The 17,578-nt window shown below is 45.6% G+C and overlaps 3 protein-coding genes across 3 annotated transcripts in view; all 3 read left to right on the forward strand.

The window, feature by feature from the left end:
• LOC147999010 (disks large homolog 5-like) overlaps positions 1 to 17,578 on the forward strand; it is a 133,020-nt gene that overhangs the window by 38,103 nt on the left and 77,339 nt on the right. The gene's annotated exons all lie outside the window — the stretch shown is intronic.
• The window catches only part of LOC147999014 (disks large homolog 5-like), a 202,807-nt gene that overhangs the window by 27,283 nt on the left and 157,946 nt on the right, over positions 1 to 17,578 (forward strand). The window lies entirely within an intron of this gene.
• On the forward strand, positions 6,537 to 10,495 carry LOC147999016 (disks large homolog 5-like). Its single transcript, XM_087595717.1, has 6 exons — positions 6,537 to 6,693; positions 7,721 to 7,880; positions 8,346 to 8,489; positions 9,123 to 9,289; positions 10,001 to 10,106; positions 10,225 to 10,495. Exons 1-5 carry the CDS (start codon positions 6,567 to 6,569, stop codon positions 10,063 to 10,065), a joined length of 663 nt encoding a protein of 220 aa, XP_087451843.1. The 5' UTR covers positions 6,537 to 6,566; the 3' UTR covers positions 10,066 to 10,106; positions 10,225 to 10,495.

Raw genomic sequence — 17,578 nt, forward strand, 5'->3', positions numbered from 1 at the left:
CTGGCACGGTTGCCCCACCCCAGGTAAGAAACCCCTCTGTCCAGAGGCCATAACTGCAGGAGACCCCTGGCCAAGTGTCTATACCGCGCCTTGTTTGACTGGACTGTGCTGAGGACCAACCACACTCTCAACAGGAAGGACATGGGAGAGGCTGTTTCTGTGAGGTCCCAGGCCCTGAGACGGCCAAGAATAAACCCTGTCCTTGGGAAAGCCATGGAGACTAGGAACCCACGGGATCTCTGCAAACACCAGGGCTGGCAGAGGACTCTGATCCTCTACAGCAGCTGCTCTCAATCTGTGGGTTCTACATCAGAGCTCCTGCACACCAGACATTTACACTACAGTTCCTCACAGTAACAAAGTTACACTCATGAAGTAGCTCTCCAATAAGTTTATGTTGGGACGACAACGACATGAGGAACTGAAATAAAGAGTCACAATTTTAGGAACGGTAAGAACCGCCATTATATAGGAACCCAGGCATCTGCACTCGGTGTCTGGAAGTGTGATAGGCTAGACTTCACCCTCAGCGATGCCAGCATGTGGGCACCAAGCCCAGGTTCCACCCCAATGCTTCCTGGATATGTGCAGGCCTGGTTCCATCAAGAAGTAATAAAGGGACCCTTGGCAAAAAAACAGTGGGTACCAAACAGGTCAGCAAAAGACATCCCCTCTTCTGCAACTCCTCTCAGGACGGCTAGTCTTCCCAGGAGGCCCCGGCTATATCAAAACCTTGTCTCACAGTGCTTGCCCATTGGTGTCTTGGCCATTTTCAGATTTGAGGACTTTGAACAAAATAGCTTCCAGCAGATTTGCATCAATGAATCCAACAAGTAGTTGCAGTCCTACTTCACCCAGCACATCTTCAAGCTGGAGCAGGTGAGAGTGGACACCTATTCCCCAGCCCAGCCCAGCCATCACCCTGAATGTCAGCTGTGTCCCTCAGTATCAGCAGGATGGGGCCTGGGCACCATAGGTTCCCCAGGACCTAAAGCTATGTCCTTGAACTCAGTGCCATGCTCAGCCCTTCCAGCCTCTTTCAACCCTTCTGGAAGCTCAACTGCTCCTCTAGCAAGGCAGCAGTGTGCACATTCTGTCACGTCATTTGTGTGTGTCTACAGGAGGTCAGAGCCTGTCCCCTCTGGTCCTTTCTTTTGCTGTATTTGCCTTTCTGAGGAGGCAGCACCCACAGGTATGGGAGGCAACCACATGCATATTCTGCAGCCATGTCTGATTCCTCTGAGGCTCAGTCCCACTTACACACCTACCCTCCAACCTCTACCCTCCATGTCACCCCTGGGGCTCTGTAAACCTTCCTGCTTTCTGTCTTTATATAACTGGTGACACTGCAGCCCTCAGTGGTGTCATACAGTGTTAGTTTGTCTTTGCACTGCCTGGAGGTCTGACTTAGGAGAATGGCTACCATTCTCATTCCTGTTCAAGGATCAGAATCTGAATCCTATGTAAGGCTGAATAATATTCCAGCACATGGCTGGGCCATGTTGAATTCACACAGTCACCTATGGATTTTATGTTTTGGCTTGTAAACACACACATATAAGACTCAAGTGACACCCAAGTGGAGAATTGCTGGAGTCCTCCATGGCTTTCTGAACTGTCTGAGAGACCATCCTGTCCACAGTGTATAGGGCACCATCTACTCATAGCTCACACAGCATGAGAAGATTAGTGAGGGTTAACCTGGCTTCTCTGTCTCCTACTTTCTGCCACACTAGCCCTAGCATCTTTCTGTATTGCAGTGAATGTTTAGAACCCAGGAGGATGGCAGCTTCCTTGCTCAAATATAGCAAGTTCCTCCTTGCCTGCTTTGAGACTGAGTCTCATGCAGCCCAGGCTGGCTTTGATCTCACCATTAGTTATGATGGCCATGAACTCCTGGTTCTCATGCCTCAGACGTCTCTGAGCGCTGGGTGACAGGTATGCACCACTCTTAAGTCCTGCCACTGGGACAAGAGTGAGCAGAGCCAGCTCTGAAGCACACACTTTGCTGGTGTCAGGGATGACTGACTTATGATCCTGTCTTCCTTGCCCATGGCCCTTCTCCTTGGTGCATGCCATCCTTCCTCCCTGTGACTCATGGGGGACACCAAGCCTGAGGATGTCAGGAAGAAGTTTACTTACTTCACTGGGTTGGAGGCTGTTAGGTTCCTGCGTCAATAGGTGCGATTCAAGCTAGAAGGTTTGTGGCATGAGAAACTGGAACAGAACTGGAATGGCAGGAACAATCGTCACCTGGCTCTGAGAAGACCAGGTGGGCAGAAACTCATCGTTGGGCAGGTAGTGAGCTCAAGACCAGGCTGGGCATTGCTCAGCGCATGTGAACAGGTGTGCTTACATGGACATGTGTTTCCCCCACATGGTCACCACTTATCCAGGCACGGTGAATACTCCAAGGAGCTTTTTATGTTTTAACATTGTGTGTGTTTGTGTGTCCATACATACATATACACACATACATTCGTACATAAACACGAATACACGTACCTGAAAACACATGCATATACATGACTATACACATTCATGCTCATGCACAGATATATACACACCTACATGCATACACACATACATACACACACATACACACATACACACATACATGCATACACACATACACATATACATACACACATACACACACATACAATACATATACACACATACAAATACACCTATACACACATATAGACAGACATATACACACATATACATATACACGTATACACATACACGCATACACACATTCATATCCACACGTACATACAGACATATACATATATACTCACATACATGTAAGCACATGAGTGGAAGCCAGAGGACAGCTTGTCCCTTGGTTCTCTCCTTTTTACCACGTGGGTCCTGGGGATTGAGTCAAGCTCATCAGACTTGACAGCAAGCCCCTTTAACTGTAGAGCCCTCTCATTGGCTGCCAGTTGCCTCTTTCCACAAATTCTATCCATGGTGGAATGTTTACAGTTGTTATTCTCATGATTCCTTCAGCAATAGCGCAGACATCATTTACACTGCATTAGGAGTTATAATTCATGTAGATGTCAGGAGAGCTGGAGGCGTGCATGAAGAAGAGAGCCCACTTTCAATGTCATTATGTGGTATTGCCTTAGGCCCTTTTATACACTCCCCTGGCTTTGTCTGAGTATATGTTTGAGGTCTCTCTATGACTGTGCAAAGAAGTAAGAGATAGGGCTGGGCCACAAAATAGGAAAGTACTTGTTCATCCAAAAACAAAAACAAAAAACAAACAAACAAACAAAAATAGCTCTAGGGTTAAATATTGGTGCTAGTACTGAACTACACAGCCAGAAGGTATTTTTCTAAGTAAATAACACAATATTGGGGATGACAATATGATCAAATATCCTACAACATAAGTTTGCAATGTTACCTACATTTTATAAATCAAGTCTGACCACCGTTTTGGTTGTTTCCAATCCTGTCTGAGTGCATCATCACGGGAATCCCAAGGAAAATCAGAAATGGGTTCTTGAAGCTGTTGCACAGGGCCAGTATAGACCTAAATACCACAGAGGAAACCTTGATTCTTATCACAAGGGATCATTCACCATCCCTCTTGTCACATAACTTATGACAAGAGGTCACCTTTCCTAAACTTAGCCTTTTTCCCGAGTGCTGCAGAAGGGAAGACCTGGTGTCAAGGGGTCTGGATTCAAACCACAGGACACTGAATTCATTTAAATAGGTGTAGTTTATTAATGCACACACCAATACAGTTCAACCAGAGCAACAGCTCACAACTGTGTACTGGACATTGCTAGGCCCCGCTCATTGCAAAATCCACATGGGCTGGTGCACAAGTGTTGGAAATGCTTCGGTCTGTGGGCCCTGACTCAGGCCATTTTACACATAATTGTTCCTATTTTCCTTGAATCTATTGGGTCCTATGTGAAGAATACACTTGGGGAACTTGTTAAGATTAACAAACCTCATAACATACAGAACATAACAGGGTATGTGACCAGCACCACACAGTTCAACGTCAGAGTTTTTTGTTCTTTGTTAGTGTTTTTCTTGGCATCCATGATGTGGAGGCGTATTACAGAGCAATAGGAAAGAGCTGGCTGCTGTGTAACAAATTCACTGCTATTAAGGTAGGTATGGGGGCAAGACCTCAGCAATAGCCCTTAAGATCGGAAGGAGATGATGTGTTTAATAACTGAAAGGAGCTGCCTCAGCTGTGTTTCTCTGCCTGCTCAGTGCCCATTCAACATCACTCTGTCCCTGAAGAGGAACTCAAGGTCTGCCCCCAGCTGCCTGTGAGCCAGGAAGAGGCACAGAAAGGCAAGGCCACAGCACTGGTTTCCAATCCCTCAGTAATGCTGGATTTCCAATAATGTACTTGTATACACAAATACACTGTGGTAAGTTGCAATAGATACTAATCATTTCTCACATAGGGCAGCAGTTGATTGCCTACAACTAATTCTATTAAAAAAAAAGAAACCTGGCTCTTGTAGAAATATATAAAGAAATATCTAGGATGGTGGGGGATGAATTCTGCCATGGACTGAACTCGTGGAAGTGGGGTTGGGAGAAAGATGCTGGTTAAATAGCCCACCAGGTTCACATTGTGTCAACTTGATTTAATCTAAGGACAAAGAAGTGGAGTATCTCTGATGGCTTTCTTCTAGTCCCTTTAAAGCATCACTGGGGTTTGAACTCAGAACTTCACACTTCTTGATGGGGCAACTACACTCAAGGAAGCTTAAGACTGTCATAGGCACAGTATTATGCTATATATACAGAGTAGATAATACTAAGATGTTCAGATGTTGATGTCCATTTGTATGCACTCTTAATGTGGACCTAAAAAAAGAGAGATCAAGGTCCTTAAAATAGAAAGATCAGTTCCAGTTGTTTTCTACCATTCCAAACAGAACGACTGGTAGGGAGAGAATGGTAAATAATCGAGAATTCGTAGATGATGCTTTGAATGAAGTGTGGATTTCTGTGCTGGTTTAAAACAGGGTCTCAAGTATCACATGTTGCCCTCTACCTGGCTGGCCAGGATCACCTTGAGCTCAGATAAACCTCCTTTCAGTTTGAAATAATTAGGCTTAAAAGAGTGGCCTCCAAGGACTGTGCACACAGCATTAGCCTTTCACAGTTGAGGTGTGTAACCCACAACTATAGTTTTAGCCATGTTTTTCCATGTCTACCAGCTATTTCAGATTGTTGCTGTTCTATGCCTGACAATCAAGGATGCAGAAAAATAACCTGATACAGAGTAAGGACATGGTGATCACATCTTTGCCTCTTCCGTACATACTGGATGAGGTTTGTTAAAATTCCAATATTGCAAAAAGCTTTATATAGGGCCCATCACATTAAGGGTCACTATGCACTGTTCTATCTAAAATGGCCTAATCAGAACTGACTCCCATATAACACTTCCTGCAATCCTCATATGAGAAGCTTGAGCTTTTAGTTTTGACTTTGTCTTTTCTCGTTCTTTCTTATTTTTTGCTATATAAGTTGAGACAAAGGTAGTTAAGGCCATGAATTTGCCCCCAAAATTTGAACTATGGATGTGATCAATCAGTGTTAGTGGGTGCATTCTATAAAGTATTCATTTTTTACTATTATAAATGTGTTTTACTATGATAAATGTGTTACTACTTTTGTGTTTGGTGTGGTGGCCATTTCCCAGTGTACAGGTGCTGGGACCTTGCTCTATCCACTTAATGATGTTTATAGCCTCATTTTAGACATTTCTGTGCACCCTCTATATCTCTTGTTTATTTTATTTTTCTGATAGAAGCTCATGGTACATCTTACTCAGGCCTGTGATCAGTGCTCCTTTAGCGACATTGGTGCAGAGAGCAGAACCCCACAAGCAGCATGAGGTTCCCTTCACTGGTGTCTCCAATATTGCATTTTCCTCTGCCAACTGGTCTCCACACTTTTCCTAGCACCTTAAAGACTTCAACTCTTTCTCCTAAGGAATTTTCTGGCAATTGTCGATTGCTAAGCACATGACTTCATGAGTGTTCCCCTAATACACACGCATGTTGTAACCTACCATGCAGACTATTTCTTGATGTGATATAAAGCACCTGTACATAATGAGACAGGAGAACTTTTGACTGCATATTCAGGCTGGTGTGAAATCTCAGGAAGGTTTAATGGCTAACATTGGTGAATGAGGACAATTTGAGTTAGGATGAGACATTTTTTGGGAAAGATTTGAAAGGAAACATTCATTTAGATGCATAAGAATTACTAAGGTTTTTATAATCAAGCCTTGAGGAAAATTTGGCTTTGGAAGCAGGAGATGCTCAGTGGCTCTGCCCCAGGAAAGTCTCCTGGAAAGGGCACCTCAGCTTATGCTCAGTACAGGGAGAACATTACCAGGGAGGCAAAGTCTGCTCCCCATGACATCAGCTGTCCCTTCTTGGACATTCTATTGTCTCCTAGAGAGTTCTGGAATCCTCTGTGATGTCACCAGTGTTGTAGTGACGACCAGTGCCCTAGTTTCTCTCAGTCTGAGTCTGGCAGTTACAAGCTAAGACATGTTTTCCCGTCTTCGCAAGCGTTTTGGGAGGGGGAACGTCGATTCTGGAGAGACTAGAGTGAAGGAGTCTGGCCTTTCGTCTCAAAGTAATGATGGACAAAGACAGCACTTCTGGGGAATGTGGAGTAAGTTCTGGGCAGTGTATTTTGAGCTTCCTGCCAGGGTGGCTGCAGGCTTACGCTGACCTTTCTAGCAATGGGCCACAACAACTGGAGCATCTGAAAAGGAATTGAATTTCCATGAATATCACAATTCCTGAAAGTCAGGATTTCATAACTTTAGTTTCCCCATCCCCACTGGGACGATATGGTAAGGCCAATGCTATTATGCTGTGGACTTCTGGTCTTTACTTTTCAGTTCATTTGTTATGTTACATTGATATAATAACCTCATCAGTAGTCATGGAGGGTCCACCTTTTCTGAGTTTAGACAGGGCAGCAATGTATTTCACTATCATTGCTTCTTTAAATACAGTGGGTATCTGACAGTAGTAACAGGGAGAGATTGTGCTCCAGGCAATAACCTTATGTTCTTAGACCTCTGATTTCTTCTAACTGGCAGGGTCATCGTTAGCTTTATATATTAGAGTGTGTGTTACAAACATGTTTCTAAAATACCAAAACTATTTGGATCGTGTAGACCAAGATTCAGCCTGTAACCTATTCGCACTTCTGGGGCATTTGGTATTTCACATAGGGACACTGATAAGTCTGTTGAACATATCCTCCCCGGAAATGCGTTTTAAATCCAAAGTTGTTGGCTTAGAGTATCAGGGTAGGGCATCTGAGTGTCTCCAATCACTCAAGTTTTCTGGATGGTGAATTTATCATCTGAGTTCTGAAGCCACAGGAGTGAGGGTCCTGAAACCAAGCTGTACCCTGTTCAGCTGATGATAATCCTGGAGAAGCCATCTCCGTGGTACATGTAAGCACGTGATGTCCGGCATAGGGAACACCTGGCTGCTTATGTCTCTTGGTATCTATAGAGTAGTGGGAGAACTGAGATCCACTGAGGAGGCATCTTAAGCATAGATCAATCGCCTAGCAGTGACACTGGGTTCCTGGCTTATTCTCCTGTTTAGGCCTCACTGAGGTCTATGAACACTCTATGCATTCTCCCCATGCAGGTTCACTTGTGTTCTTCTACCTACAGACGCTGGGAGAGAAACATCATCCCCTGGCACTGAACTAAGCGAGAATCAGGCCAAGAAGGAAAAGGAGAGGCTGATTAAAGAGCTGCAGCTCATTACCGAGGAGAGAAATGACCTGAGAGATCGCCTGAGGTTTCTGACAGAGAGATCCATGAAGAACAGGTATGAATCGCTCCAAATGCTCTTGTTTCATTCCTGGGTCTGTAAGGTCACCTTCTTATCCTATTAAGGTTTTGGGTTCTAGAAAGCTGTGCCTCCCTAACCACCCTGTGCTAAACCTCACCTCCCATATAATGGAGATTCAGAACCTGACCCTTCCTGAGGAGTGAGATTGAAAATGGACTCATCTGCTTCCATTTATTTTAAAGCAGAACTTGTGGTCTGAATGAAGAATTCAGGGATAAAGTCAGGGAGAGTGAGTTCCCAGTGTGCATTTGCAAAGCCCTTGACAGCTGGTGGCTTTGCAAGATTGTAATTGCAGTGAGTTTATGGTGAGTCTCTGTACTTGCTAGGCAGGTGACTGAGTGCTGGAAGATCCAGGCAGCAGCCTGGGGTAATTTAGGACCCACCCTGAGTTCATATTATCCTAAATGCCGATGTTCATTGTATTCTATCATTTGGGGCCAGGTCACACTTCAGGCCAAATCCATATTATGAAGACCTGGAGAGAATGGAGGAGGCGGTCATGTCAATTCTGCACAACTTAGAGATGGAGAACACTGAGGTCCATGAGAACAACCATAAGCTGAAGAAGGAGATTACCTTCTCTAGGTAAGTCCTGGTCAGAAAGGCTATCACTTGTGGAATGGCCATTTCTGACTTTCTTTGTTCTGGATTGGACGGTCTTCAGCTCTGGTTCTATCTCTTGTGCTATTTACCCATCAGTGTTCCAGGGTCATTAGGACTCAGTTTTCAGTTCCATAAAAGACTGTTCCTCATCCCAGGATTGTCGAGGCATCTTCAAAAGGCTCTAGAGAGAACAGCACTGATTGAAGTCAGCAGAAGTTTATTAGGCTGACCTGGACCTATGGTGTCACACCAGGTTTTACAACACTCAGTGCGTGGACCACATGGTTAGCATGACCTTCTCTTGGTTCTACTGACCTCTTTTGAGGGTGTTGGCCCAGTACTAATTCATGTTGCCCCCATGCATTGGGCTTTCATGGATAGTTGTGGATCCATGTTCTTTCTCAGAGGTGTGGACACTAATTGGTGTCAGGCCAAGCAAACAATTTATTATTCCCCGAATTAACTCTTTATGTTCTGTGCAGCAGCCTTATATGTATCAAGATGCATTTTATTAAGTCTTCATGGGTATCTGGGACCTGGTAGAGTTAGTGGGACTTGGGAGTAGGAATGGGAGAAAGGGCCAGCATGATCTTACTATGCAGACTGTATTTCCAGAAACCTGCTCAGCCAGCTCCTGATGGAGAACACATGTAGGAAGAAGTTGGTCCCACTGAAGCAGGAGAGCAAGGAGGTACATCTTGATTGTGCACTGAACCAGAAATATTTGGTTGACTTTAACAAGAAAGATAAAGACCATCAACGGACAGAACCAGCATTATCAGGTAGGGACCTGTTAGCTTAACAATATCTGATAAAATTTGCCAATTTGATACATCTTTGCTTCTCTTACCACCTTTCTAATTTACACTCACAACCAGCCAACCACCTCATGTAATGGAATTGTTCATTGCTCTGCCTATGCACAAGTATTCTGGGAAGTTAACCACTTTTCAGAAACTGAATTATTGTGCAAGCATATTTTGCTGCTCGTTTTGAAGCTGCAGTCTAGAAATGGTGACAGATGAATAACATATCATATTATTGCATATCCATGTGATACATTGGATCCTATGTAGAGTTTTGAACAAGTTCTTCGTTCTTTGACAAATGACACTCTGTGGTCATGTGATCTCTTGTGTAGGACGCACCTTTGGGATAAGAACCAAGTGCAAATGTCAAATTAGTACTTGTCATTGGCTTTATCCTTGGTGACATATGGACATCTCCTTTCTTCCTGCAACCTGATGAGGTCTCTTGCCATTGCCCTGTTCTTGTTTTGCACTGGTATAAGTCTGGGTCCCATATTGTCAGCCCACATTACTGTGAGGCTCTCTGGAGATTTTGCCCTGCCCACAGAGTTAGCAACAATGATATCACTTAAAATGTCCATGTCGACTGTCCAATAGAACTGAGGTGGTAGAAGGCAGCATTCTGACAGCTGGCTTGCATTTCCCCACCAAATCAGTGTCTGAAAAACTGCCTTCCTCTCCCAGGTCTCAGAAAGTGCAAGAGAGCTGGAATTGGACACACAGCAGTAAGAGAGCTTCCTGAAGAATAAGTTGCTTTCTCAGGAGTCCCTGATGACCAACATCCTGAATGGTAACAACATTTTTTGGATGAGTATTCATCCTCTGAGTTAATTTGTCATTTCTTAGAGACGCTAAATTTATATACCACTAAGCCAGCCTGACTGATTGAAGTCTTACTTTCTTCTCAGAAAACAGCACTTGAGAGACAACTTGGGGGACCGCCTTTCATTATGTGGGCTAGAGGAGAAACAGCAATACATCTGTGCTTCTAAATGTTCCTTAAGAATATGCTTTTAGAAATATTTTTGTTATGATTTTAATTGAAGTTTTCTTTTTGTTGTTTCATATTTATATGTTCTTGTTACTATTTTTACTTTCAAATATTTTTAAATATTTTTATTCATTTTAATCCTGTTTTGTTGTAAAAATGTATTTGTTATGAATAAAAATTGAATTCTATCTCTTGACTCTTAAGACCATCATTCTTACTCAAGGGTTCTGTCCCCTCCTGTGGACTTAGAACTGACAGCTACACATGGATCTCTGCATGTTCCATGGATCCTGGGCTAATAAGTGAATTCAAAGTCACCAAGGGGTACTCAGTGTGACAGTGTCTTTTGTGTGGAGAATGTGGCTGTTCCTCGGACACACACTTTATGATGTAATCACTGACACACTTTACCCAATTGTTAGGGTCCATGTGGTTCTTCTGAGAGAGCAGCAGGTGCTCTACCCTGTGAGTCATCACCACATCTCCTGCAGGTGGCTTTTGTTATTCCACATGAGGTGCTGTATTAGGTGGACAGGATCACCTATGATTAAATAGAGAGATCTCAGGAGATGTGTGTTCACAGGGAACTTACTGAGCTGTGCGTGCTCAACGTGTTAGGTTGCCGGGCATCCCTACAGGGCTCTGGTGTCCCCACTGCTCATTGTGGGTCAGGATCGTCCTCCAGCATCACTTAGTGTCCATATTAGAGCAGATCATTCACCTGTTATCAATGATGACCATATGTATTCTGCACATCTGATAAAATACAGAATAGAAACTAGCTTCTTGTAGGCCAGCTTGGCATAATCAGTTTTTTGATTGTTAGCAAGAAAATTATTGTAATCTAAGCAGTTTAGGAAGGAACCTCAAGAGCATCCATAGTGAATGCTGCCTATAGCTGTGAACACAGGTTTCTTTTGGAGAGCAAGCCTGTGCAAGCCCAACCGAGGTGGGACAGTTCAAGCTACCCTTTTTCCATGGCCAATCTGGGATCGTATTGAGAATGTATTTTTTCCAGGTGACTGATTTCCAATTTGTGGAATTCATCTAACTTGCTGAGAGTGCAGGTGACTCAGAGAGTTAAAGTACAGAAGAACCAATCCAGTATGTCCACAAAAGCTTGCTGTCACCCCAGGGCTTTTAGAAGCTCAGCAGCTAGAGAAGCAATGTAGTATTTGGTTATTCTCATGCTTAGGTCTAGTCATTCACTATAAGCTGACCATGACACAAAAAGTGTCATCTGTGTCAAAACTAGTTGTAACTAGATTTACACCACACTATCACATCACTACCGTATTTGAGGTTCTCAGTTACTATCTAAGAACCTGGAAGAGGCCTGGGTCTTGCTACACAAACTCATAATTTATGTCTTCATGACACTGTGTGCTTTGTTCTGTTGATGCTACCATTGGCATACAATACCTTGGATACTTTGTGCTGACATCTGTGACATGAGACAATAGTTCATGTCATCCTATCCTGAATAAAATGTCCTTAGAGTACAGTGTAGTGGGAGGGGCCTTCTTTTCCTGTGAGATAGCAAAACATTTCCAGTCTTCAGTCAAGTCTGACAGCCATTGTCCAGTACCTGTCTTGAGTTGTCCACATTTTCAGCTAAGAGTCTTCATCCAGGCTGCTCTATAATTCTGTAGAAGATTAATAGGGTTCCAGCCCTAGGATTTAATTCAGTGTGACTGCACTTGCCAAACATGCTCAAAGCCCTGAGATCCACCCTAGCCCTCTGTGCTTTAGAGAAAGAAAATAAAGAACCACATTGCAGTTGAAGTTTCTCATCCAACAAAAGGAGAGCCTGCATAGGGCCTTTAAGTAACTCTAAACCCCAGCTTCTGCCCACAACTCCCTCCATCAATTCCATGATTGGTGTGTTTTCACTACTACTCACTTTCTTCTGTGTGCAAAGAATGTGCACCATGTCAGTAAGTGTGTGTGTATGTGTGTGTTTGTGTGTGTGTGTGTGTGTGTGTGTGTGTGTGTGTAGTCCCTAGTGAAAACTGTCGAGATACATGCAGACTCATGCTACTACTGTCCCATGGCACCTTGCAGGGAACCCTGAAATGGTGGCTACTTTAATACAGTCTAAACCGGGTGTGCATGGTTTCTGTAAGGTCACCACTACAGAGAGCAGGAAAAGCTTCAGTAGTCACATGGATGTGATCAATCAGTGTTAGTCATGCCCTTCCAGCATGGTAGACTGCAGGTTGTCTGTCCCCAGCACTTTGCTCTCTTGTGCCCAAACAATGCCAAGGTCAGGGCCGTTGAGCCGTGAGGCAGAGGCTCACCACCCTCAGTGCTGCCTAAGACCCCTAAGACTGTCTCTTTTGGGTGTGTGCGTGCTGGACACTCATGGATCCTGAGATCTCCGCAGCTGAGGTGAAACAGTACCGGAGCCATTGCAATGTGGGCACACATTTGGTTTTGAAGCTGGGCCACTCTTTGACTTTTATTGAGTGGAGAGACAACTGTTGGCTGAGCCTTTGGTGAACCGGATGGCCCCTGGCCACGTCAGCAGTCAGCAGTATCAAAGCTGAGCAACCAGTGTTTTATGTTTCATTTTGTCATCGCTGGTCAGTGTTCTGATGCCACAGCACATGGCTGGTCTCAGTCTCCCCATGTGGCCACAATCCCTAATTGATATTGCCTCCACTTCCCAAGTGCCACTGGGATTTCTGTAGAACCCCTAAGGCAGCAGCAAGCAGGAGCTCCTGACTATTCCCTCCCTGCTCTCTGGATCTGCAAGTCGTTCTGTGTACATATGGCTATTCCCTCATATACTCTTGATGCCATGATACCTTAATAAACACTTGAATCATGCCCTGATGGCCAGTTTTTAACTGCTACCTGACACCATCTATAATCGCCTGGGAAATGAGGGACAGTCTGGATCAGACTGGCCTTTGAGCATGACTATGCGTGACTGTCTTCGTTGCTGTGGGAGATGCCAGGCAACCTCTTTTCTGATCCTAGAGTCCCTATACCCAGCCACTTGTCCCCTCTACAGCCATACCCTACTTCTGCTCCTAGGCACTGTCTTGGACTTCCTTCCCTCAGGTGGCTTCTCTCCTTTGGTTGCTACAGAAACCTGTTATGAGGAAAGGAACAGGGAGTTAAGAGTTCAAAGCCATCTTCCCACTGATGTTCTTTCTCAGAGGTCAGTGGGACACTTAAAGAGTTTTGTGTATACATTTTATTAAGCAAGGGACAATCATGCATCAGACACAGGAAACTAACAGCACATCTACTGGACCTCCTTCAACACCTGGGCATCTCTTATGGCCTGTGCTTCTGTGTGCTGAAACCTGGGGACCAACTTCCTGTGGGGTTTCTCAGGGTGACTATGCACATTACTACACTGGCGTAAATCCTCAAAACTCACAAACATCAACAGGACTGCCACAGGAACGGTTCTACATCAACAGATACCACAGATCAGCAAGCAGAAGCATGGGAGGGTGGTGCTGTGGCTCACACACTTCTCTTTCCTCACTAGGGCAGGTGACCCGCTGAAGAAAACAAGGGGGCAGCAGGATAGAACAGGAAAACTACAACCCAGTCCTTGCATTAAACACCCAAGCACATTTAGACTAGAAGAGAGAAGTTTGCCAAGAATGAGGGCCACTTTGGACATCCATCATCAATAGCCCTGGCTGTCTAGGCCAGCATCAGATCCAGCAGTCTCCAGGCAGCTTTCCGCCAGGCCCTCAAGGGTGCTAAGAGCATTAACCATGAAAAATAGAACAAGATCTCTGCCTCTTGCCTGACTGACAGCCAAGCATGTGTATGCCCTGGCTATGCTCATGCTGGGACCCCTTCTAGATATTAAGATATAGAGACCTGATAGTTGATTAGGACCCTGTTCGAAAAGGAAGACACCGGATATTTCCCTCTGGCATCCATATGTGCATGCATGGTTGTACAAGCTGGTAGAATCTCTCTCTCTCTCTCTCTCTCTCTCTCTCTCTCTCTCTCTCTCTCTCTCTCTCTCTCTGAAAGTTTTGAAGCACAGCAGAAGAATCTCTGGGACTCTAAGCCTGAGCAACCTCATCTGTGAGCCACAGCTTCTGTGTGAGAGCTCCTTTGTGTGAGAGGGGTAGGGTGACTGAGGAAGTTTGCTGGTGTCCATCCCTGGCCTGCATGTGCATGCATACAGAGACATGGACACATGCACATGCTGAGTACCCCTCATCCAATCCTGAAATCTGAAAACATTGAATTTCAAATCCAGGCATTCTCCTAACCTACACCTTCCCTCAGGAATTGGAGATGAGGCCTTGCAAGAATCCTCAACCAGTGAGACTGGCCCAGACCTTCTGAGATCCATTCTGCCCCAGGAGAACACAGCAGGTGGTATCAGGACAACACAGAAACTCAAGACTCCAGCCTGATGCAGGGACCGCCTGCTGGGTTAGAAGACTCAGCATCAGGTTCCTGAAGGAAAACATCACCTCTGAACACACAGGGTCGCTGTGGCTATGCCTTCAAGGCATCTTCAGCAGCAGCTTAAATGGACTAGGTATGACTATGGGAATCTGCCTGCAGGGTGATGTGAGAATCCTTTTGCTCAGGCTTGATCGCTAGATGTTGCCACAGAAAACCTTGAACTCTTCTTGGAGTACAGTCCAGGCAGAGCCTGAACACAAAACATTCTGATTATGAACTGAGTTTAACAGATAATCCGGATCCTGAAGGCCACAGGCCCAAAGGTCTGCACTGTAGGGGTGAGGCATCACTGCAGGGATGACCACACAGTGCAGGGGTGAGGAGTCACTGCAGGGATGACCACACATTGCAGGGGTGAGGAGTCACTGCAGGGATGACCACACAGTGCAGGGGTGAGGTGTCACTGCGGGGATGACCACACACTGCAGGGGTGAGGTGTCACTGCAGGGATGACCACACACTGCAGGGGTGAGGTATCACTGCAGGGATGACCACACACTGCAGGGGTGAGATGTCACTGTGGGGATGACCACACACTGCAGGGGTGAGATGTCACTGCGGGGATGACCACACACTGCAGGGGTGAGGTGTCACTGCGAGGATGACCACACAGTGCAGGGGTGAGGTGTCACTGCAGGGATGACCACACACTGCAGGGGTGAGGTGTCACTGCGGGGATGACCACACACTGCAGTGGTGAGGTGTCACTGCAGGGATGACCACACACTGCAGGGGTGAGGTGTCACTGCGGGGATGACCACACACTGCAGGGGTGAGGTGTCACTGCGGGGATGACCACACAATGCAGGGGTGAGGTGTCACTGCGGGGATGACCAGCAGTATCCCAGCCTTGGCCTGGGAATAGCCATTGACACCCACACTTTCTGGGGCAACATTGTCTCCTGAGGATAGAGTCAGGCCAGGAGCAGCAACTGATGTTCACGAGGGACAAACTTTCTTCACCTCCTGCCCATGCTGGCCCTAGGATCTGGGCTTTTTTGGTGACATGAGTGCTGAGCCTCCCAGGTAGATGGGTTTTCAGGGGTCAGGTGGTGATTGTCACCAAAGATATCCATAAGGATAAGTCATACTGTACTAATTCCCATATTAGATCCCTTCTCACAGGTCACAGAGGCCATAGTGGGTCCTAAATGTGGAGTCAGGTTCCTGTGCACTTTTGAGGAGACTGGTCAGACATTTAGGCTTCGTGATATTTTGTTGGCATTATTTTGGGGGGTATTTTATTTTTACTGTTGGGGCCAAACCTGGGGCTGCCATGTGGAGGGAAAAGCTTTGCCAAAGCTGTAGATCATCCCTAATAATAAACTCCTGAATTCTCCCAATCCTGGAACTATCTAGGTCCCTCACATGATGCAACCTTTGGGGCATTCCTCACATAGAATCATGGGGTGGACTGCATCCCAAAGCGAGACAGTGGGAAAAATTCCCCAGTGTCTCCCTGTGGCTGTGACGATGGGAGTGCTGACCAGTGGAATGCAGGCCCCATGTGAAAGCCTTTTGGTTTCTACTTGAGTGGAATCTTCACCATGCCTTTTTTTTTTTCTAGAAACACAGGTTGCCCTGGAACTTACAGTCTTCCATCACCCTGACTCAGTTTCCCATGACTGGGATCATAGGCTTAAATTACTATGCCCATTTTTCTTTTTTGTATTTATAAATCTGCTAAAAAGCCAGAAGGATCCAGAATGTAAAATGGTGCGGTCCAAGGCATTTCCAACAGGGGATTCTTGACCTAGGAGTATCCAGACCAGTGTTTATTGTGTGGCTACTTCATTCCCATAACAGCTTATATTTGACAAAGAATTCCAAGTTGTGATATCACTGGGCAGCAGGTGATATCCCATACAGCAGGACTGACTCAGGTTGTAATTAAGGCTGGAGAAACTTACTAGGACCCTGGTAATCCTACCACCCTGGGGCCTTTAGATAGCCTTAATCTGATCTTCCCCCCTGTGCTATTAATCAATTGCTCTTGAAGGTAGATTTGAATTTACAGTCACTGTGAGGCAGGAGAATTAGGACCCTACAGTCACTCTGGGCTCCATAGGAAGAGCCTGTTTCAATAGTAAAAGAGGTCACCTGTGAGTTCTTACTGTCTTCCCTGAGGCCTTACTGCTGGAGTTAGACTAGCTGTCTCACCAATTGAAGTAGAGGGCAGAATGCTGGTGCCTTCTATAGTGAGGACTAGTGACAGATGGTCTATGGAAATTCTAGAAAGGTCTACAAGTATTTATGTCCTGTGCATGGGAACTGCTGGCTTCCCTGTGTCCTTTGCCTTTATTTTGCAGTCCATGGGGCACCTGGAAATGTCCCCAAACCAGGCTGTACACAGGGCCTGTCCCGTGACTCTCACTTGCACTCAGAGCCTGCCTGATAGTCATAGGTCTGACAGAGTCCTGACACCTGCAGAGACCACTATAAGGGACCCTGCAATCCCCACACTGCCCATCAGTGTCTATAATGTCCCTATACGACACTGAGACGGTCTAAGCTCCTTCCAATCTTTATGCTGCATCAGAATCTGACCATGGCTACTTTTGCTCCTCTCATACCCACACTAGAAGCCCTGTACCCACACTAGTCCCAGCTGGCCTGTTGCCTACTGACATCTCATGGACTCTGCCCCAATATTCCCTCTTTGCCTGGGTCCCTGCAACTGTGTCCAGTTCTGCCTGCTTCCCTGCCTCCCCTCTTCCATTTTCCAAATGGCCACATTGACACATGGGTTTCTGAATCTCCCACTCCTCGGATGCTGGGAACAGGTTCATTCTTTGCTGTTTGAATGGTTGTCC

The sequence above is a fragment of the Rattus norvegicus genome, chromosome 19 (genome assembly GCF_021556685.1).
Source record: "Rattus norvegicus strain SHRSP/BbbUtx chromosome 19, alternate assembly SHRSP_T2T, whole genome shotgun sequence".
NCBI classification, from domain to species: domain Eukaryota; kingdom Metazoa; phylum Chordata; class Mammalia; order Rodentia; family Muridae; genus Rattus; species Rattus norvegicus.